Source organism: Takifugu flavidus, chromosome 1, assembly GCF_003711565.1.
Source record: "Takifugu flavidus isolate HTHZ2018 chromosome 1, ASM371156v2, whole genome shotgun sequence".
NCBI lineage: Eukaryota > Metazoa > Chordata > Actinopteri > Tetraodontiformes > Tetraodontidae > Takifugu > Takifugu flavidus.
This window is the reverse complement of record NC_079520.1, coordinates 12,567,354-12,591,221: the sequence shown is the minus strand read 5'-3', so window position 1 is coordinate 12,591,221 and position 23,868 is coordinate 12,567,354. Positions and strand designations below refer to the sequence as shown.

The following is a 23,868-nucleotide window of genomic DNA, read 5'->3' as shown; positions in this document are numbered from 1 at the left end:
GAATTATGATCCCGTCTCCTCTGGATCAAGGAGAAACTGTTGAAGCCTCCGGATGAACAAGCACCTCTAACAGCCAAATCCAAGGCCTCCCCAAGGCTGTCTGGACTGAATGATGTTGAGACTAGTGATCATCGTTGTCTGTCTGCATCTCTCTAACGTTTCCAAACGGTGTCCCAGCTTGCCTCTCTCTGCCTATCGAACTCGCTGTCTTCTGTGCATTATGGCAGCGCATCTCTTATACTCTGATACGCTCGCTTCTTCCTATCTAGACTTCTGTCTGACCTCCTGACCTTTAAAGCACCCCCACACCAGAAATGATCCACAACCAAGACCAATGCTTACTTTTGTGATTGTGTAAGAGAAAGTAGATGTAAAAAAGTGAGAAAATAGATAAAAGAAAAATGACAATAGGTTCTTGTAACATTTATGTAAAAAAGTCACAGTAGTGACATTACCATACTCAATGTACAATATAGCATTTTGAATACCAAATATTTTCAGACAATATTAATAAACAATATCTACATTCAGAATATGGTCCCTCCATGGGGAATAAATTAGCACTATACAGTAATCTCTCATTTTGCAAATGAAGGACCCCCCCCCCCAAAACTGTAACGGACATGAAAACCCACAGAGTTCAAACATGCAGGCGTTAGAGCTCATGGGTCCACTGGCGGCCTCTCAGGTTCCTAATGACAGATACAAAGACTGAGGGGAAGCAAATACACTTAAATAATGAAACATAAGGAGCGCGGGGGACAGAGTGACAACAGAGCATCCGGCTAAGTTAGTGCAAATGTGCAAAAAAACAACCCTTATCTACATATGATACGTGGTCTCGCTTCAGTGTAGATGCATCAACTGAGATCAGTCCTGCTGGCCCATCCATACATCTATGACAGTGTAATCACAGGGATCCTCTCTTCTCTAGAAAAATATGCTGACGGATGTGAGACTACAACACTACAGTTACTGTGATGAGTTTGTAGCTTCCACCAGACAAATCTACACCGTCTGTGCACGCGTGACTTGTTTAGAGCTAACAGGATGTGACGCCGGCGGCCCAGCACAGAGAGCCACGCGAGCTGTTTGCTGCTGCCTCAGGAGTTCAGGGTTTGATGTCGGAGAAGCTTGTGTAGGTCTCGCTGCAGCTGGATGAGGTGCTCAGGTTCCCAGAGCCGCTGCCTTCTGAGGGAGACGTGCAGAAATGACAAAGAGCGTCGACATCAGGTGGAAAACTTCCACTCTGCTGTTGTGGTGCCGCACACTGTGATAGAGCATTACCGACCTGAGCTGGTGAGCGACTGGCAGGACTTGGATTTTCCAATGAGAGACAGGAGATTAGCAGCTGTGATCACGCCCTCCTTGGAAGTGCTCAAGTTGCGCACAAGCCTGCAGGACCGTACGTATAAATGCATGACCGCTGCCAGAATATCTGTTTTTATTCCCTGTGAGTTTCTCTGAGGCCGTTTTCTCACCACTGTCCATCATCCTCCTGCTTGATCAGCTCCAGCGTCTCCCCACTCTTGACTGTGAGCTCCTGAGTGCCGGCCTTCTCATAGTCAGCCTTCACTGTGTATTTGCCAGCACGCTGTGCACAGCAGGCACAGTTTTCAAAGAAAGAGCAGTTCATCAGCACAGATCGTGGTTGGAATCTCATTTTTTATGACTGGACACAAATGACACTCACCAGTTTCTTGCCAGCGTCGTCTTCTGCGTCAGAATGAAGAGGATCCTCGGCGCTGGAGTACCCATCATGCTCCTCTGACGCATCCAGGGACAGCGAGGTTTTGTTCCAGCCTGACAGAGAGATAAAGGACACATGCTCAATTCCCGACCGCAACGGCCCGTCTGTGTGACCGACACTAAAGTGAGAACGAGTGAGAGGAAGGGCCGACACGGAGGAGTAGAAGCTAATTCCAGGAACGTCAGTGGGAAAGGAACACCAGTAGGAACTGCATGCATGCAGCTTGATGTATGAATCAAAGAAAAAGTTGCAGTCCGTGTGCTTTGATTAGATCTGATTGGATCCAAAAGTGACGAGGAGACCTGAGATCAAAGAATCAAAAGGCATTCTGTTGGCGAGCCGTTGCGCCTGATACATGGTGTACCTCTCCACTTTATCTGTAAGACACTAGAGGTGCTGAACCACTTGGCCCTGCTCAGGCTGAGGGGGGGAGGACCTGCGTCTGGGGGACAGGAGCCAACAGAAACACGTCCAGTCACATGACCTGGAGTAACTACAGCTGACAGAGCTCTTCACTGTTCGACATCAATCCTGATGGATGGCCCAACCACACAGACACAGAGAGCCATCACCATGGCACAACAGTTACCTTTGAAGCCAAAAGGCGTGGGGTCGCTCTGCCGTTTGGTCTTACGATCCGGACTGGTGGGAGATCCTGTAATCAGGCCAAAAGCAGTTAATCAATAAAAGAACCCTGGAAAAAAAACCAGCATTCTAGCAGAACACATTACAAATTACACATGGTGCACAAGCATAAACAGAGATAGATAATACATTCAAAAAATATTTGATATTAATGCTACACACACGCACACTTTCCTAACAAAAATGTAAATCTTAATTTATCAAAGTGCAGGGATCACTGGGGAGACCACCTGTGTGGAACAGTTTTCACGAGTGGGTCTTTTGTGGCGCTCCACGTTAACCATTGTGTGTTCGAGAGCATGTTTTCAGCCCAGAGCTCAGGGCTACTGCTGTTATGACATAAGAATCAGAACTGATGTGACATGTGAATTGTGTGACAACATGAACTCAGCAGTGGCCTGCAGTTACCTTTCTGCTCTCTGATGTTACTGAAGCCCTGTAAAGTAAAGCGCTTTTTAGCCTCTTCGGCTCTATCTGAGGGAGGGCTTGTCTCATCTGACTCACAAGGAAAGTAGGAAGACCAGAACACACAAGAGAAGGAGGAGGGTTAGTCACACGACACACAATGGACGGAAACAAACCATCAGGAAAGAAATCAAAGTAACAGACGGACGCTCGGGACAGGGTTCGGACGTCTTTTCTTTCATCCCTACGTCTCAGGCTTAGTCTCACCTTTTCCTGCGGGCTTTGGTGGGGAAGAGGAGATCACATCGGTGCTGCAGGGCTCCGCTTTCTTCTCCTCTGTCTTCTTAAAGCTCCTCTGACCAGACTTGAAAGGACTAAAAATATAGAAAGTAGCACGTTGAGATGCTTCACGAGGCTTTCAGAACACCCAGGAAACCCAGGTATGGAGAGAACACGCAACGTTCACACACTGAAAGGCCCAGAGCTGGAACCCAAACTCTAACTGTGCTGGCTGCTGCACCACTGTGCAACCACCGTTCTACCCCCCACCATGGCATTTAAAGACACACCTCAGGGTTGCCGCTCCACTGGACACAGGAGGGAACTGGAATCCGGGCTCAGTTGACTTCTGCTGGCTGGCTTCTAAAAAAACAATGTTGATTTTTTGGTGGGGACTAAACTTATAAGAACTACATTTGAAAAGATTCTCCACAGTTTTACCTCTGCATGCCTCCAGCTGAGTGGTTAGAACCTTCCTGATCTCTTTGACCCATGTGGTTTTCACTTCAGTAGTTGGTGCCTGTTAGACAAAAAGCAGTCACTGTCACCTAAACAGAGATGTATCCTTAAATATTACACATATCTGTGCTTATTGTGTATTATTTCAAATGGCAGCTTTCTAAAACTGGAGGATAATCCAAGAAAATTTTTCTTCATTCTGATAATAATATAATATATAAGGCAACTTGCATTACCATATATGGACTTGTATTATTTTGTAAGGACTGCTTGTTATTGAACAAACTGTACCAGCTCTTATACAAGAGTGTAGAAAGTCGGGTTGACTTTGGAGCTCGTCATAACTGTCATATCTTCTTAAATGAGTGAGCTGAATCTCTTTAAACACAAGATAAGAGAAACTTGCTGATGATAAAGACAACAGGAGCTGTCTGCTTTTTTAAAAAAAACAAAAAACAAACAGAAACTTTTGACCCCAGTGGAACGAGGGGGAGGTGCAGCTCCTTCATACAGCACGGAGATAAACACTCCTATTAAAAAGTCTTTCATCTATGGCACAAGGTGACGCAAATGGACACCAAGAGAAAACAGGCCAAAGAAGGTTAACTAGAGAGAGGACGTGGTGAAACCATCTGCCCACGCCCATATTTTACAACATAAAAGGTGACCTTGTCTCAGCTTAAAGATAGTTGTTTAGCAGAACTGCTGGGGCTTTGTTCTTCGAGAGGAAAAACAAAGCTTTGTTGGACTCCAGCGCTTATTTACATTGTGTTTTTGCTGAAGAAAATTTGAACTCTTTAAACGTGTGCAAGAGAAACCTAAAATCCCATCAGGTACCTGGACGATGTAAACCTCCTCTCTGGAGTTGCACCATATTTCGAACTTCTTGTTGTCCCCCTTTGCGTTCTCAGTGATCCCGACAGCGCCCATCTTTGAGAGCATGGTGAGAATGAAAAACATGTTAGGAATCGGTGACCAGACTGGCCTCAGGACGCTTTCATCCGTGACTGCGGTGGACCCACGCTCAGGGAGTGTTTGAAGCTGTACGACGGGGCTTTCTCGTAGCCCTCTCCATTCTCCTCCCTCCGCTTGCAGAAGAGGAGGGCCTTCTCGTGGAGGAAGAGATGCCTCTGCATGGGCTTGAAACGGGCCAGATCTTTCACCTTAGCGTGGCCTTTCTTGTGTTCTGTCCAGACGCTGAACGAGCCTTGCATCAGTAACTTACCCAGCTCACTCAGATTACCCTGAGGAGGAAGTGTTGAAGATGTGAGTCATTTTTAGTCTTCATTTCATTTCTAGCTCTCCTCTTAAAACAGCATCTGAGAAGCATTTTTGACCTAAACGTAATCCTCAGCTCATCTCTGACCTCCATTTTCGTGCCGGCTTCACTTTATTATTATTATTTTTAAATAAAGAATCTCTGTTTGAAGGTCTCACCTCATATCCTGTAATGGCAATGAGGTGCATGGAGTCATTGACAGCCTTGAGGATGCCCAAAATGGAGGTCAGTGCCTCCTGCAGGTCATCAGCGCCCTCACAGGTTTTACTGTATTTTAACATTTCCTGGTCAGAGGAGACATAAACAGGCTCAGACAGCTGATGGGAAAATGTAACGAAAGGATTAAGAAGGCAATAAAAATGACCGTACCTTGAGAAGCAGCTGATATTTTGTGATCCTCTGAACAGGCTTCAGCAGATAAGAATCTAATCCCAGTTTGTGCTCCAGCTTTTTCTGACACTCCTGATTTTAGTAAAAGATAAAGTGTCAAATCAAACCCATTAATGTTTTTCCTCTCTGTGAAATCGTGTTTTGGTACCTGGAAGAAGGCACAGTCTGAACACTGCCTCCAAAGACTCTCGGAGCGAGGCTTGTTGTGACAGTACTTCTCATAGATTTGCAGGTCGGTCATCTACAAGGATGCAGTAAAAAAAGTGACTTAGCAGAAAGAAACCTTCATTTTTACATCTGCATTTGTCTGCAGTCACTCACCCTCTGTAGGAAACATCTTCCAACCAATTCAGGACAGTCAGTGTACTGCTCCAGCTCCCTCAGAAATGTCCTGTGATAAATAAAACTATTTAAATGCAACACAAGGTAATATAAAATGAGGGGAAGCGATGACAGAGGCGGCAGCCTGTCAGGCGGTATCGCCATTGACCGACAGATGGCGCAATTTCACCTCTTGTGGAAATCGTAGATTTCAGGCATGTTTCCAAATAGAACCTCCTTTTTGTTCTGCAGGGGAGCAGGTATGAGGTGAAGCACAGCTGGGTTGTCCATCTCAGATGCATAACCCTGTAAACACAGCAGAGTCAGTCCAGGGATTCTGCACAAGCGTCAGAGAAGAGTTAATGCCCACCTGGAGTACGCAGAGCAGCTCCTCCACGTAGGCTCTCTCGGTTTCCAGCAGCTCGTTCATGACGTGTCTGCAGAGAGAGAGGGAAGAGATCAAATGCATGGAGATAAACTGTGGAAGCCACCAGAGAAAACGCAGTCACTGTCCATCTGCCGTGTAATTCGATTCCAGATGAGAGAGCGATGGCTCACCTCCTCAGCACTGCCAGGTTCTCCTCCTCCTCTGAGAGAGATGCATGTCTGTTGTGGTCTCCATCCTGCAGTTGTCCATTCTCCTGTGGAGAAACATCAGCTCAGGATCATCAGGAGCAGACGTAAAACCAACCACGGGAGCGGATGAGAGCCAACATCATTTAACCTCACTTTGTCACAGCTGATCTCAGAATGTGTCTCTGACGTGTTCTTCTCCTGCGGTGTTTTGTGGACTGTGGAAGAGAGAATGAACAGGGAATAAAAGTATGTAAAGGGTGTGGCATGTCTATCTGCGTTTATGTATGAAGACTGACCGGGGGAGCTCAGGGGGGATTTGATGAAGGCTTCAGGTCTGGGGGCTACTGGCTGGACTGGCCTGGTCTGTTTGGCTGCTAGTTTTTTCAGACTCACTCTTCTCTTGTCAAACATGTCCTGCATAGATAACTGTTTCCGGAAAACCTTGTCCACCTGGTCCTGATGGAGGCAAATCAAGAGAAATGAGTTAAAATCCACACGTTTGTCTGTAACGTTGGAAAAATCTGGGTTTTGTTAGGTTGTCTGACCCTGAACTGCTGGTTGAGCACCAACTCATATTCTGTCCCGATGGTACCGGGGTCTGAGAGCTGGTTCTGGTCTGCGTTATTCAGGTATCCCTCCAGCTCCTGAAGGGCTAATTCTGCTCCCTCGTGTGATAAACACTTGTCTACTGGTTGAGATGCCAGCAGGTATATCCCATCATCCACCCATTTTGAAGCCTGGGGAGAGCAGCAGAATCTTCACAATATGAACGGCGTCACAACGTGATGACAGATTTCCCGTTCTACGCCTACCCTCTCCAAAGCGTGATGCAGCTCTATGGCTTTGAGGAGATGCTCCCTCCTGGCCTTCAGACTGGCCCTCACATCTTCACTGATTGTACTGATCTCTGTGCATTTGGGCTGAATGGAGTCCTGAGCATAGTGGGACTTCTGAAGCAGATCCTCCCCCTCCTGGGCCAACGACACAGCTCTGTCCAGCACCTCCTGTGGACCAGCAGGAGAACATTCAATACCATTCAGCTTTGTAGCTCACAGTCATTGAGCAGCCTTAATACAGGTCTGATGAAGAAAACGAGATTTAAGCATATATGTATGATGATCACAGTAACATCAGATGGTTTTAAAAGAATGCTCTTCTCTTCACCATCATCATCATCATCATCATCATCATCATCATCATCATCATCATCATCATCCTCATCATCAAACAAGGCTTCAGTTTACTTACGTTGACTCTCTCCTCATAGGTGGTGAGCTCGCTGAAGATATGATCAGCGTGAGCTGGGCTGATGCCGACCTCAGAAAAGGTCATGAGTTTCTCGGACACCTGTTCCAACAATGTCCTCACCTGCGGCAGAGATACCCGGGTCTGATTTAGGGTTTCAAAAGGATTTCACCTGGTCTTTGGGTGCTACCAGGAACCAGCTCACCTCCGTGTAGTTGTGCTCAAAGTGGCGCAGCTGAAGACACTGCTCCAGTTTGGTTTGATGCCTCACCCAGAACTCATCAAAAGCCCGTTCTGTCTCGTCCAGCTGAGACAGCAGCCTGATATGAAACAAGAGAGACAGGAGGAGACTTTTTCTCTCAAGCTTTTAAATACGTCTTACTGGAACTTACGACAAGAGATACACTTGTAAATAGGTGAAATAACAACTTAGCTGTTAATAAAATAAAAAAAATAACAAACTGGTAGTAGATTTTCTAGACAGACTGTCATTGTGGCTTGATCCATAGAGAAAATGGTGATATAAAAATGACAAAACTTGCAAACTTGCAATATCAATGAGCAGTTTAATTTAATTTTTTTTAAACAGGTAAAACTAGAAACTCGCAATCTGTAACTGGAACAGCCTTTATTGTCAAATAATATGTCATTTTTAAAAAGAGCTGTCAACCGCCTGTGCATACGACTACATATGCTACAGGGGCTCTAACCTCTGAACTGTAGCCAGGTTCTCGAGTTCGTCCTGGTTCATGTTGTGGTCGGGGTCTCGTACAACCGGCTCATTGATGCTCTCCAACAGCCTGCTGCCCTGACCCAGAGCCACCAGCAAATTCTCCTGCACAAAGACATCCAAATAGAAGTAATGCATGTGGTGCACATGCATTATCATGCAGGATGAACAGTGCATCTAATATGTGATTGTGCTACCTTCATTTGGTCTTTATTGTCAGTGTGTGTCCTCAGCAGGACGGTCGTGGCCTGGACTTCGCTGGGGAGTTCAGTTTCAGCGAGCTCAGTCCCAAATGACTGCAGGGTTTGTGCTGTTTTCTTTACCATCAGGGCAAATCCTTCAATAGCCTGATACATACAATAATGTCAGTGCTCCGTTTCACTCAGTCATGAAGGATGATCCCGTGGAGGTGTTAGCATCAGCCATGCTAACCCCGTGGCCTGTGTGTGCTTACGGTGCGGTGCGAGATCCACTTGTCGTGGCAGTACTCCTGAGTCCCCCCCAGTTCCTGCGTCAGCTGTGTGCGGTCGAGGTAGGAATGCAGCTCTGTTATGGAGCTCAGCATGATCACCTGAAATAATTCCACATGTCACTGCGTAATAATCACATGAAGGTGGCTCTGAGGAGCACCGTTTGGCCGTTCTGTAGCTGTACACACCGGCACCTTCATTTTGAACTCATCCTTGTTAAATTTGAAGAAGATATCGGAGAGCGTCCGCTGTAGGAGTGTGGTGGGTCTCAGAACCAGAACCAGCTGGAGGTTCCCAGGAAAGGAGCCCTAATAGGACAGAGAAAATTCAGAGAGTTGTGTGCGCAGTTATACTGACGTCTAATGTACAATTGTATGAACGATTCAATTGTAATCATATTTCTAGCTCAGTTTTAATTAATGATGCAGCAAAGATGGTCGAATAATATCTTATTAATATTAAGTACATTCAGCATAATGAACGAGGTTGTCTGGAGCACAGACCAGAAAAAGAATCCAGGATTATAGTAACACATGGTTACTGGTGTTTTAACTTCTATCTTTGTGAGGACTCTCATTACCATAATCCATCCCCAGCTCCACACCCTAACCCAATCCATCGCGATTAAAACGCCTAACTCAGCCCTTAAACTAACCTTAACCTAAACTCAATCCTTACACCCAAGTCTTAACCCTCAAACAGACTTTGGAAATTGTCATGAAAAAATGTCCCACATTTGTGCATTCTGCCCCTCACAACGTGGCAAACACAGTCAGAGACGCGTTTGATTTAGTAGTTAGGACCAACAGTAACTTCCTCAACTGAATTTAACCCTGGTGAACATCCGTCTGTCATCAGACCTTCACGGCTGCGACTGTGTACACCGATGTGTCGACATCACAGAATACAGAGGTTATGTCTAAAGAACACAAATCCCCACACAAACACAGCTCCTCAAACCTCTACCTCCTCTCTTTGGGCTTTCAGCATCATCCTTTCAGCAGCCTGGCTGACTCACATCACACGGGACCTTAATGCACTAAACGCTTTCCTAGCACCAGTCTGTCAGCCGGAGCAATAATGGGCCTCAATTTAATTTGAAATAAGCAACACGGCCTCTCGTGTCTCCTGGGACCTCTTGAGCCGACATTTCATCTCCTCTAAATGTCTACAGACTGCTCTGCTGCTGTCAGCATCCATGGCGATGCGATGATCTTTCCCCTCTGAACAGCACAGGCTTGTACATAAAAACATCTCTTATAGCTTAAATAAATCAACTAACAAACCAAAACTCGTCACCTCAAGCAGAGACGTTTGACTGGAAAAAACTTAAGAAACTGAGGACGCAGAAAGAGATGGAGAGAATGAGAGGGATGTGGACCAACCTCCCCTCTTTGTGTGAGTACAAAAGAGTCTCAGAACCCCAACAGTGGGCAGCGTTCCACCAGCACTCACCGCGATGCGCAGCAGGGTCCCCTTGACGGCTGCCCATCGGTCTTGCCGACGATCAATAACCAGTATGAAGCCCACATCTGTTGAGGATAAACTGGAAGACACACACACACACGCACACACACACACACACACACACACACACACACACACACACACACACACACACACACACAGGTTAATTACGATCACAGCGGGGGGCCTCCTTCCCTGTGAGAAACTCTGCCCGTCAGAATTACCACAGGATTCTGCTGATAATCTCTCCCTATGACAGAAAGTCATCCAAGGAATTGTTCTTTCCAGGACTGATAAACACGAAGACAGTCTTTTGAGCTGAGTGCGCCGTCGGGATAGAAATTCCTGATTATTTTGCTGTCTGTCCTCTCAGACAGTCGCTGCTGCCCATAAAAGAAGCTGCTGTGAAGCATCCCCACATCTTTCAGCTATGGACCAGCCGCCTGCACCCCCTCTGCTTCTCACTGCTGTCCTGACTGGTCCCAGGAGAGAGGAGCCCCCTGATATTAACTTCCAATCGCATCACTTTAAATTCCCAAACGTGAGCATCTTCAGCGGCGCGGCTCAAGAGGAATCCTTGCCTAAAGGCCATGCAGCGAGGAGCCGTCCAGGGGACAATGCAGCAGACGAAGGTGTGTGAGGCAGAGCTCAGCGTGCCTCTGTTTGAGTGAGGGGAGCTACATGCTTCAGATATCATCGGCTCCGGCCCCTCCCCCTAAACCTGCTATTCACCATGTCCGTCTCACCATCCAATGAGACAGTGGCAGCTGCTGAGATGCAGGTTCCTTACAGGACAGCTGCAGGACTGGGAGCCATGTTTGGGGAGGAGGAGGGGGGGGGGGGGGGGGGGGGGCAGGTTCCACTGAAAGCACCAACTGATTAAATAAGAGAATATGTGTTTGTCTTTGTCTGCTCCTCGCCAGTCTCGTAGCAGACCTTCACGTGCCCTCATCACACACCCACGTTTACTTTTGCTACTTGATTCCAGCATCATCCCCACTCCTCTACGCTCTCAGGCAGCAAAGCTGGAACTGTATGATGGGAGGAGGAGGAGGATTAAGAGGAAGAGGACAGTGAGAAAGGTTGAATTAAGGCTGAGTTACATCCAAGGCTGAATTGATAAAGAAAAGAAATAAAAACCATGTCCAAAGACAAACTGTAATGTTTGGGTCATTAGAATTAAGGTGAATCATTAGAAATTAAGCTTAAAAATATCACCAATGTTTATGATTTACAATCTACAGGATCTCACACACACGCACACACACACACACACACACACACACACACACACACACACACACAGACACACACACCATCTTACATCCTGTGGTACAGTAAATCTTAAGTGGATAAAAAGCTGCAGACTCATTTACATAAAAGCAATCAGCAGCTCTTGATGCAGGCATCTGCAGGCGTCAGTGAGAGACAGGAAGAAAGGAAGATCTGAAGTGAGTTAAAGCTAAAGTGAATAAACGATGGCAGCGAGGAAGAACGTTCTACACTCCTGCATTTGTGACCTTATTGATTGCGTCTGCTCAAGGCCATAATCAGGCATTCGCAGGACATTTGCCTCTGGCTGTGGTCTGGTTGCTCATGGAGGACTTCATTCCCTCTGGTGGCTGCAGCCATCTGCCCCTGTATTTGCAACAGCTTGGGGATCAATGCTGGTGCCCCTGTGGGTGACCCGTCCTCAGGTGACTGGCAGCAGACTGACCGTGAAGGAGGAAGATTTACACCGAAATACAAGCGGCCTTTCAGAAAATAACTCAGCGTGGTGAGTTTATGCTCAACATTTGCATGATGATTTGAGCTTCTCTGAGGTTTTGTCTTCAGGATGAAAAAACTAAGTGCCCAACACTGGTTCAAATAACCAGTGATAACCCACAGATGGTTGAATCGTTGAGGGATGGTTTGTTACCTTCCCCTTGTCTCCTCTTGACCATTCTTGTGTGCAATGACTCTCTGCACAACACTGATAAACACATTGGGCCATTATTAGTCATTCCTAAATTCATAAACAACATCCCGCCACGCTGCACAGGAGCTGTGGGCAGGCCGGTACTGCCATCTACTGGCGAGGAAGATTAAGCATCTCCACATAGTGACAACCCGTCCTGAAATACTGGGAAAATGCCCTGAGGGTTGATGAATAATGACTTCATCTTATTATACACTGGAAATAAGACACAACAAAATGGGTTTGGATCACGCAACAACCCTGTTTATGTACATTTATGTGTGTGAACGTCAGCCTGTGGTTTTACCTGGGCACACTCGTCAGGTAGGTCAGCACGTTGTGAAACTCCCTGTCTGTTATTTCTCCAAATGTGGGGAACTCTGGGAACACAATGATGGGACTGCCGTTGTCTCCTCTCCCTCCTGTGGGACAAAAAGCAAGTGAGCATAGCTACAGATGTCCTAAGGAAGTAAAATGATTTCGACGGTTTGTGGCGTCGGCTGTCCTAGCAGGACCCTGCTGAGGTCAAACCACTGAGAACCGCACAGAAAAGGAACAGAAATGCAGGAAATGCACAAACACAGACCAGAACAGCTGCTCTGTCAGTGCTGACCAGAATATCAATCTGTCTGCTTTTCCTTGCCTCATCACTATAGCAACCACAAGTGCACAGCCAGGTTTTAACGGAGGCTTCGATTGTTGTTTGCAATAGGGTTCTAGACTCTGCCTATCACAAATAAAAGGTGATCTTTTTTTAAACAAATGTTCAAATAGGAAAAAAGATGGGAATTAAAACGATGGGAATTAAAACAGTGCCAGTCTGGCAACAAGGCCTTCAGTTATAGAATAAAAACACATGAAATATAAGGAGAGAGGGAATATTATTACCATTTACTATAAAATACCATAAAATACAGGCAACACCTTTAACAAAAGATCAAAAATGCATTATTAAAAATGAAACTGTTCTCCTCAGCCTTTCATTTCCCCACAGGTGTTGCTCATAGAACACTACAGTGTGACCTTTGGAGATGCAGAAGCAGCGCCTTTTAGGGCGCATGAGAAGCAAAGATACATGGTAAAGTCATTGTTGTGCTTCGTCATAATCTATTGGTGATGTTGTGAGTCCTCACACAAATTTACAGCAATAATGTTGATTTTTTTTTTTTTTTTTAAAAAGTGTAACTTCAGGAAGCATCACTGAGGCATCATGTCCATATGCTACCAGCTCAGAGTTAAAATTAACCATTATTATTATTATTATTTGTGTGTTGCGGTCCACAGCTCGACTGTTTCGATCTCAGAGATGAAAAACAAACTGAGGTAAAGAGAGATCAAGAGGAGTGTCACCTGAAAGGAAAGCAAACTGCCTCCTGAGCTCCGGGGCGATGTCAGCAGCACAGAGCGGAGCGCTGTCCAACTGCATGATCTCATCTGGACAAGACACAGAAACGCACACGTTAATGACATCAGTGCGGAAGCCGGTTTATATTCAGTCTTCGTCTTGGTTGGAACTTCATTCTCACACATAAATGCAATTCGACAGTTGCATAGAACCTACAGCTTCCTGGGAAGTGGACAAGGACAGCAGCTGCTGCAGCGTCAAGTGAGAGGTGCAACGTTTGACGCCTGTTTAGACTATTCCTATTTAATATATACGTCCCACTATTGCATAATTCGTTTTTTCTGCCAAGAGAATATTAAGAGATAAACATCCGAACCCGAGGGACCTTTTTTAGACACCTGATCCAGACCGAAGTGGAACAGTCCTCCCAGCGCTTCCTTACTTTCCTTGTTCCATTTAAAACCACAGCCTGTCCACTTTATCTCTTTCACACACAAATAGGTTAAAGGCAAAACATGAAAACACTTAACCCTAATCAAGCTTTTAGATATGATTAAAAGCAGCTGTATACATTTTATACAAATCCTTTTATCTTTATGCTTCTCCGTTACAGAAGCGTTTATAAAACCTGCCGCCACCATGAGTTTGTTCAGTTGGTATAAGAAGATTTATGGGTCATTTAGGGGACATGGGTAATAAAACAACATATAGCGCTTAAGAAGAGTCTCGAAAGATGATAAAATTGGCATCAAATGAAACATAGATATGTTCGACACCAGTCTGTGTGAGCCCGTACCTGTCATGTAGCATCAGAACGTGACGTCAAGGTCACAGCGGTGGAAATTGCCATCATTTAATCCGTTCTCATCGTCTGAGCTTCAACACGAACATGAACATGAAGCAGCGCTCTTTTAGCGCGTTGTTTCGCTCTGTATTTTTCCTGTTTCTGACTGTGACAGACGCAGCACCTTTACTCTGAGTCACCCTCTGACTCTAGTTTAAACAAGCCACTGTTTGCTTTTAGCTTCTATTTGACAATGAGACTTCTCAGGCGACTTGGCCTGGGGGTGACCTCCCTCCCTCTCCCTCTCTTTATAATTCACCTGTTCTTGATGACACAAAATTGATGACTGCAGCTCAAATTCCAGCAGAAGACACCTTATTTTGTTACTCTTGTTGTGTGGTGAGTAAAAGTTGGGTTAACAGATAAAAAAGCTGAGCATAGATGAGACAGTAACACATGGACATTAATTCCAAATAACTTGGTATCTGTTCAATTATATAAATGAAAAAAATTGAAGCGCACACTATTGCGTAACTGTTTGCAATACAGGCTCAACGGCTATTTTCCCACCCAAATCATGATCCTAAATGAACCAAATTTGGATCTACTGTGAATGATAGAGTGGGTATCAGGGAGTCATTCTAAAATCAGAAGTGCAGACACATAAACACATCAGCCGGTGACTGTTTCACAGCAGCAATGTGACTCCTCGAGGAGACAAAGCTGTGACAGTTGTGCCTCACATCAGAATCAGGTTCACACACAAACCTCGAACCATTTCCACTTTGTTTTGACCTGGCCTCACTTGCTCTCTTCCAGCCCCACCTTGCCCCCAGCAACTCCCACACATATCAAATCACCCCCCCCCCCCCCACACACACACCAACACAACTTTGTCTCCAGAGGCTATTCTTTTACTGAAAAATCCCCCTCTAGAAGGACCGAGCCACTTCTGTCGATACTTTTTGTCACCGTTTTGCCACTTTTGCCCGTCCTTGAGAACTTCCTCCTGGTGCGTACACAGTATCATCCAGGTATTAATGACCCCTGCGGCCAGAACGGGTGAAACGGGCCACTTTCAGAGGCAAGTCCACACAAAAGAGAACAGCGAAACTTGTCTTTTTCTATCTCATCTCATCACCTAAACAGTTCTTTGCAAAGGACTTTTTTTCATTTAAAAAGACTAAAGTGTGCTAAAAAATAATGTGTTATTGTTCATTATAATGTGGAGATAATCAAATATAGGCCATCGACCAACAAGAAAGCCAGGGTTTACACATCATTTTGGATGATCTTCTGCATTGCTCACCTTAAATCCAACTAATTTTTCGCCTTTGCTTACAAAATATTTTGTCTCTACTAATTATACAACCTGAAAAAAGCCAACACCCATGTAAACACACACATACATCGCCTGCTGGTTGAGGAGCTAATGTTCTTTAAAAGGCTTAAAGATGGGGATTAGTGTTCACTCACGCTCACGTTTGTGGGCACCAAGTCAAACTTTAGTGGGTCAGTCTCACACACACACACACACACACACACACACACACACACACACACACACACACACACACCTGGAATGATTATGGTTATAATAATCAGAAATGACAAACTAACTCAGTGTTGGCAGGTTTAGGTTCAGTGGAAAAAGATCATTGGGTTAAGAGGACCCCCCCAAAAGGAGTGTCCATAAGGGGATCAAAGTGCTTTTCGGAAGGGAGAATAGAGACAAATACTATTATGTATTAACAGATGGATCCATAATATTGTGAAAGAAGGAAGACAGGTGAGAGGGTTCAGATAAGCTTTATAAAAAAGGCTTTTTTCATTATTCATTCATTTGTGGTGCTCTGTTAAATCTTTCACCTGCAGAACAACTTGAATCTCTGAATATGCAAAACTCACTGAAACTTAATGTCAGCATATGCCTAAATGTGGCCACTGCTGACCAAAGCCTTAAATGTACCCACAGACATGACCATTAACATTATGATTCTCCACTAAGAAATTCATAGAATAACTAAGCCAAGTTGAGAGAAAGAGACCTCAAAGGGAAGATTTTTGTGATACCCGTTGGTACCATCAACATACCGCACAGCCAGTGACAGCAGCGGGAAAACCTGTAGTATGTCTGCACCTCCTCCAGAGAGATCCGGACATGACCCCCACTCCTCTCTATTGGCCACAAACAAACATCCAACGCTCTCTGCATCTCTCGCTCATCCACCTCCACTCCATCTCCATCTCCATCTCCAGGTTCCGCTTCTTCATTCTCCTCCGAGTTGACCTTCTTCTCACCATCCCACTGGCTTTGGCTCCTCAGCTGATCACCGGTGAATGCAGGATCTCCAGCCTCTGTAACCAAGAACCAGTCCAACTCCTCTCCCTCAGGGCACAAGTTGGAACCTGATCTTCCTTCTGCAAACTCAATATTGTCCACTGCAAATCCAGAATGTGTCCTCTCTTCTGCACCCATCCTGCTGCACCACTCGACTTCCTGTTCACCCGTCTTCTTCACCACCTGTTCCATGCAGCTTTGCACAAAAATCCCTATCGAGGCTTCACTCTCATTCAGCAGCAACTGTTCCCAGACTCCTCTACTCTCACCGGCAGGCTGCAGGTGCTCTTCAGCCTACAGGACCTCCTATTGCCACCTCAGATTACCTTTCCTGTGGACAAAAGCAACAGTGTAGCAGCCTACCCCACCCTCCCTGCTCACCCAGAAACCCCCATCTTTCCCCTAAAAGGACAACACCTGACCCCTCCCAGCTTCCAACCTGACCACAAAAAAGGAATTCATACCTTACCCAGAAAGAAGTCGGTACATGTTATGTCACAGTGGTTATACCAGGTGTAGCTATCAGCCATTTTGCCCAGTACTCATTTGCCTAGAGGAACAAAAATGATCATCTCTCCTGAGATATGGACCAAAAGTACAAAAGCTCCATTCTGAGGAGTCTATTCAAACACAGGCTGCAATCAACCACGCACAGACCGTGTCTGTTCAAAGTCCTGCTCTTTGCACCACCCAAAAAGACCCCATTCTTACCAAGAAACTGAAAAGCTGATTTCCATTGAAACCCCTCAAAGAAAGATTGTCTCTTGACAGAATGTGCCGATTCAGTTATTATATAGATGATCTGTGTAGTAGATGCACTCTGGCTCAGCCAAAACAGGCAACAAGACCCTTCTTCGTTCTAGCCAATATTTACTCACGCAATTGCTGTGTGATAAGAACAACCAGCGAGTTACATTTGTGTACTTGTGTGTTATCTTGTGTTTGCAAATGACCACGGGATGTTAAAGGTTATCAGTGTGTCATAAACCTTGAGAAACAACCCAAAGTTTCATTAGGGTGCAGCAAAGTCAGACAGGACAGGCTGAATTCAGCACACAGACACTCTCAGTTCTACGGGAGAGTGATGAAGTCAAATGTATCTCAGGAAGTGACCCTCAGCACAAGCTGCCAGGAAGTCATCCGCTGCTCCTCCAAACAGCAGCAGGACCCACACAGACTTGTGATGTCTGACAAGGAAGAGAATAACAGGAACTCCGGCTCTCTTTGCTGCTGGGCTGGTGGTGTTTTATTCCGTCCACGGTCCCATGAGATCACGGGGAGAATGTTGAGTCTGCAGACCAGGTGACCTCTGGTCCCAGTGTTGATTTTTTCATTCACTTATAATGAGCCGACGCGCCGTCCCGTGATGTTCACTTATTGTCTGATGGATCACTTTAATATCCGCGCTGCCTGCAGACACGCTGCAATCTAACAAGATTCATTATTTGTCTTCAAATTTAAATACCTCCCGACCAAGATGACCACAGAAGCCATGGCAAATATTCACTCGTTCCATGTGTTACCGTCTAAGACAAAGTACAGGAACTTTTCCTAGTGGTAAGGGAACAGGAATGTCTGGGCTGATGTTTGCCTGCTGTGTGGATTTGCTCTGTTGGCAGCTGGAAACTTCAGACTCAGGTTGCTTGAATTTTGTGCCTCTGTGGCCTCCACATTTGCATTATTAGTTGGATTAAAAATAAATTCATGCATCAACACCCTGGAACGCTCGGGAAAAACAACAGATAAACTAAAGCTCATAGAAAAACTCGGTGTCTTCAAATAGTTAAAACATGTGCTTCAACTTGATCAGCAGAAAAGTGATTGAAAAAAAAAAATCTGCTTTTGGCATCATTGATTATTCCTATAGTTTAATGTCATTACAAGGCTTCTGAAGACGAAACTTTTCAGTTGTTTTACACCTCAGGCTTCAGGTGCTTTAGAAACTTGGCGCGTACTTACTTCCAGACATGGGATTGAAACTCAAATACAAACAAAACAGTTTTCAAACCTCACAGGCAGAACTGGAATAACAAGCTCAAAGTGAAAACTTAAGTCTAAAACCTCGTATGTTCAGCACAGAAGAGCGGACAAAACAACATTTCCATAATATTCAAGCATGCAGCAACAACAACAAAATCTCCTGACTCACGTGGCGTCAGTGGAACCATTTGCATCTCACTATTCCACTGAGGACTCCTCCTGGCTTTCCTCCCCATGCTTCTCTCCTTGAGATCTTTTCCCAGCAGCCAATCCGTTTCCAAGCAAACGCACAAACTGAGATGTGAAAGCAGAATCGGGCTGCTAAAAAAAGCGGCATCGCAGGGAAAACTCAGCAGCCTAAATCAGCAGTTTCCATCCCAGCTGTATGCGTTCCCGCTGGCGAAGTGCTGAATGCAGCATTTTCTGCATCCGTCATTATTCTCCCGGTATAAAAAAAAGCATCTGTTTGAGCTGCAGAGTCACGCACTCTTACAGACACTGGAGGACAGAAGCAGCCCAGCAGGGAGAGGAGACACTCTGGGCACCGAGCCCTGCAGTTCACATAAACGCACAAAGGCTGAAGTCATGGAAGCTCTAGAAAGGTTACTCAGAAGCACAAACATTGCATTTGCTGAGGCTCCAACTCTCTTACCGTCCCAGTCCTTCCAGGAGTTCTTGCGGCTGCTGGGGCTGAAGGGAAAAGGGGATCCAGAGATGTCCAGATTCTGGATCAGGTGACTGAGCCGGTTCATAATTCGGACGGACACCTCCCCACCCTCCCGCAGAAACTCGTGCAGAGACATGATTGCTAGTTGTTGTTGGTCTCAAAAGCTTGAACAAATCCTGTCATCCGGAGGGACCCCCCCCTCAAAGCACCTGCAAAGCTCCGCTGCACACACTAATAAACCCCAAACTGCAAAGAATGGGAAGGGCCCTCTTTGTTGTGATGCGGCAGGTCAGACAGAATCAAGATGAGCCACGCTCACGCTCATCCTGTGAAGAGCTTCCTGCAGCAGTGTCCTCTGCACAGCAGGAAATGGTAGTGCAAAGCTGACATAAGCAATAATAAAAATAAATAAAAAAAACAGCAGAAAAACAAAAATGCTGAGTCACTATTGGCACAAATTGTGGAGGTGAGAACAGGTCCAGTTCTGGTGACTCATTGCAAGAGCAACTACTGACAGCTCAGAGTCTCCAGGTCTTCGGGGAAGAATGAGAGGAGGAAGGTGGAGGGAGCAGAGGGCAGCCGGCAGAGCACAAATCCCCTTCTGCTCCTCATGCTAATTATATTCCTCCACTCCTCAACTAATCTGCCTTTTCTTCCCCTCTTCCCATCTCCCCCAGCATTCAGGCCCCGTGAACTAGGAACGGGTTTGTGATGGAAAAGCATGAAAACCTTTGTACTGAAGGGAGATGGCTCGGGGAATACTGTTCCATTGTGATCAATAGGTATGAAGAGCGTCCACGGGCCTGGAAAATATGTGCGTGTTTTGCCTTTGGAGAGAAAGAGGAAATTAATGCAAATAGATTTTTTAAAGAGTAGAAGAGAGATAATGAGATGATAACAGCAGGAGGCCATTTAAACGTGACCCTTCATCTCTTCGACTCCCCCTTGCTTAAACTGTTAATCAGGTCTGATCCCTTCACGAAAACATCTCCACTCTGCCTCAAACATTTGCCCGGACCTGCTTGGACAAGAGGCCTGGGGGGGGGGGGTCATAGTTCTTCTTCTTCAAAAAAAAATAGATAGGTTACCTATGCTGAAGATGCACACTCAAAATGGAGGTTTGACATGACTCAGCACAATTCCTGTTGGCGTGACCTTAAATCTGAATTGTTTCAGAACAAGTGCTGAACAGTTTGTACAGCATGGCACACACACACACACACACACACACACACCACACACACACACACACACACACACACACACACACACACACACACACACACACACAGACACACACACACACAGCGTAGAAATGGAGATTGTGATAAATTCTGTTTATTTTGATAGAATAGACATAATTACAGGTGTCATCTGGTGGGATGTAATGTGTTTGCTGAAGGTTTTCCAACAATATCCCTTCTTTGGTTGTGTGTCACAGTTGACTGGATGTAGGAAAGTGGCCTGTTGGATCCATCTGGGTATACACCTGCTCTGCCTTTAGGGATGAAGAGCACAGCTTACTGACACAGGCTGGATGACCGTGTGACCTCAAGCTTAGAAGGGATCCAACTCACACAATGTTAACAAATTCATGTGTGGATTATGTTTGATTTATAGCCCAGGAACAGGTCTTCACGATGCCTGGTCTCCCTGCTTGGATCCTAGTTTCCATGGTGAAAGCAGTTTTCACCATTTTCTTTTTTTGGTGGGTGGGGAGCGTTGTGTTGTTTTTTAACTGGGAGAACTGGGATGGACAGCCTTGGTTTTTCACATTCACTGGCGCCTCCAACCATATTGTATTCTATGTTACCATCACTACTGAATAAATAAAACCATCCTTTAAGCGTCGCTGGCTGCAGATGAACACATTCCTGCTGGAGGAGCTGAGAACTGTTACTACTGAACTGGATTTGTCTCTTTAAATCAAGTGGAAGTAGGTCAACTGGCCAGTTGGAGACGGCAGAGGAGCCTTCCAGTGATCAAGCCTAAGAGAAATAGGTTTTATTTATTTAAAAAAAAAGAGGAATGTGGAGTGATATTAAGTTTAAAGATGGGCCTTTTAAGCTATATTGATTAATTATAGGCACATACAGATGAGCAAATAATAAAAGTATGAATTTTTCAGTGTGAATCACCATAAAATAGAAACATCTGCATTGTCATACAGAGATAATGAGAGATATTAAAATGATATGTGAATAGCTGGTGATCATTTTCTGGCCCATAATATTAAAGAATCTGAAAAAAAAAAACTTTCACCACAAGTTACTCAGGGAGGAGCTGCAGGAAGCTGAGATGATACATGAGAACAATAAACATGAGAAAATATGACATAAATATAATTTATCAATTAATATTTATCAATTTATTAAAGCGGTGCCTTGCAAATGATTAGCAAAGAATTTCAAATTGGTTTATTACATAAATGTTTAGATTTGGATTTCTTGCTGTGCGATACTACTGAGCAAATTCTTTTCTGGGATGTTTTCTCCATATTTGAATTGTGTCATGGTTGAGGAGATTTGTGCTGCACATTTAGAAGTGCACAATCTAACCTGGCCAAGCTTTCTTCTCTAAAAGTAAAACATCTTTCCAGGAGCCTCAACTCTACACAGCCTCAATGCTGACGTGCGTGCCCTCAAACGCGGTGATTAAATAGGATGCTTTGATGTGATGTTACGGCATATACAATGAAAACGCATTCTGTTTGGCAGGAAATGCTGTTTGGCAGGTTAAAGGTTAAGTCCTCGTCCTCCTCGGTTGACTTTGTGTCTCCCTGTCCCTCACTCTCCCTTCCTCGCTGCTGTCTGCTGGGATCAGTGTTGGGATCTCTGCTCGGAGCTGATTACTGCTCTCATCTTCCTGCCACAGCACATCGCTCTCACACTTCCTCACAAACACAGAATCACCACAATGGAGGCAATTAGAAAAAAAAAAGAATGTCACACACATTTCATGGACAAAAAGTGTTATGATTCATTATTTTAGTCATCTAGAATAAAGTGAAGAAGCTGTTTCAGCTGAGTTTCAGCTGCAGTTTGTTGGGTTTATTCCTATTCATGGAAGGAGCGTCACCCTTCCCGTCCACCCATCCACTGTCATCAGCATCTCTGCTGCTCATGAATGTGAGAGGAGCTCAGCATGCACATGAAATCCACAAAATGCCTTCAAACCAAATGAGCACCTTTGGCCCCGCTGACCTCCAGTGAAACAGCATCTAATGAAACGTGCATTCATGCCTGAGAGAGTGGTCGTAGATCCATGGAAGCAAGGATCAGAAACTCAGGGCAGTAGTGCAATAGAGGGAAAGTTTCTCTCCTCTGATTTATGAGGATATTTTTGTGGGATGCTTTTGTTGTAATAATGTTCTTATCTGTGCTCTATAAATAGATTTGACCTGATTTCTGTCAGTGGAAATAAATGGAATTTGCAACACAGGTACTTTTGCAACACATCAAACCAAATTGCACCAAAAAGGAAATCTTGAATAAGCGCAGATCTTAAAATAACGCTTTCTCCTAAAAATGTCCATTAGAATAAAGGAAAGAGGTGTGTGATGTGTCACAGCTGTACCAAACACAGGGACCGCTGCACAAAACAAACAGTCCAAATCTAAATGGGTACTTGGAGTGAAATCTGAAGGCAATCAGTGGTTACAGAACAGATGGGATTCTAACCATCTCCCATTGCATCCATCATGTTGTTGCATGTTAGATTGTGAGGGTGGAGTAGAGAAGAATCCTAAATAAACCTGTTTGCAGCTGACATTGCCTATATTTGATGCAAATCATGAGAAAAATCCATGCTGTATAACCCAATATCACTCTGCCTGCAAGATCCTCTGAAGTCACATACAAAAACAGATTGAAGGGATTATATATAGTGCTCTCACCCACCTATGGTTTGGATGACTGTCCTCAGTCTCTCCAGCAGCTCCCCCAGGGCCATCTCTTCTGTCTCCATCCACAGGATCATCCTCCAGAGGGACAGTGGAAGACCAGCTGCCCAGCCAACAGACACTTTTGCAGCAGGAAGAGACAGCTTGCCTGCTTTTCCCGGAGCACTTCAGAGAGCAGAGGATGGGGAAGAAGATGGGAGATGGGGACAGTTGCAGCGGCAGACCCAGCAAAGCAGGAGCGGAGGAGGAGGAAGGTAGATCAGCCCAGAACGTGACGCCACTGCTGCTGTCTCGTATGATTCATGGAGGCTGGAGGGGAGAATGCTGTTCGACCGCTGAGCTGCTTGGGAGGAAATGGAGGCTTTCAAGTGTGGAGGGATGCTGCCGAGGCTGATGAAGGGGCGATGCTGATGAAAATGCTCCGACGGTGACAGCCGCCAGAAGCGCCGATGGGTCCTCGGGATGCTAGAGACGCAGGTGGGGAGGGTTGATGAAGCAGCAGGGAGCCTCTTTCGCACATTCATGCTTCAGCATCAGCACACATGATGGTGCAAACCTGTGTGGAGCTGGCAGACAGAGGGGGGAGGGGACGTGAAGGTCAGGACTGCGGTTGTCACACAGCAGCAAATAATCCAAGAGTGACATCTAGTGTAGAAATAAGACATGGCAGCCATAATATAGAAGCCCCCCTCCACAAATGCGCTTAGTTCCTGACCTTTACAGCTTTTTACAGGATGGAGAGCAAACCTGACAGGTCTCGGTGCGGCCATTTTGGTTCACCAGACTGCAACTGTTGAGTTCACGCTACAAACGCATCTCACTGGCACCACAGCACCCTAAGAGGGTCTATCTTGTGTTTGTCTTAAGTTGTTAC

At 45.4% G+C, this 23,868-nt stretch overlaps 1 protein-coding gene across 7 annotated transcripts; it reads right to left on the bottom strand.

Moving 5' to 3' along the window:
• Positions 1–408: 408 nt before the first annotated feature.
• On the bottom strand, positions 409–23,580 carry LOC130535837 (guanine nucleotide exchange factor DBS-like). Of its 7 annotated transcripts, none has more exons than XM_057051206.1 (32): positions 22,993–23,580; positions 13,327–13,410; positions 12,284–12,398; positions 10,005–10,095; positions 8,738–8,857; positions 8,534–8,650; positions 8,277–8,426; positions 8,060–8,184; positions 7,555–7,669; positions 7,353–7,472; positions 6,917–7,108; positions 6,650–6,841; positions 6,401–6,560; positions 6,258–6,319; positions 6,087–6,169; positions 5,899–5,965; positions 5,719–5,834; positions 5,529–5,598; positions 5,356–5,448; positions 5,187–5,279; positions 4,976–5,101; positions 4,561–4,782; positions 4,376–4,468; positions 3,521–3,599; positions 3,370–3,442; positions 3,068–3,174; positions 2,804–2,890; positions 2,340–2,405; positions 1,694–1,803; positions 1,482–1,594; positions 1,292–1,395; positions 409–1,191 (listed from the first exon to the last, which is right to left on the bottom strand). In XM_057051206.1, exons 1-32 carry the CDS (start codon positions 23,069–23,071, stop codon positions 1,112–1,114), a joined length of 3,504 nt encoding a protein of 1,167 aa, XP_056907186.1. In that variant the 5' UTR covers positions 23,072–23,580; the 3' UTR covers positions 409–1,111. The 7 variants fall into 7 exon arrangements, with proteins under 7 accessions (XP_056907186.1, XP_056907177.1, XP_056907195.1 ...); XM_057051197.1 differs by lacking the exon at positions 22,993–23,580 and adding an exon at positions 19,079–19,479; XM_057051215.1 differs by lacking the exon at positions 22,993–23,580 and adding an exon at positions 18,596–18,872.
• Positions 23,581–23,868: the final 288 nt, after the last annotated feature.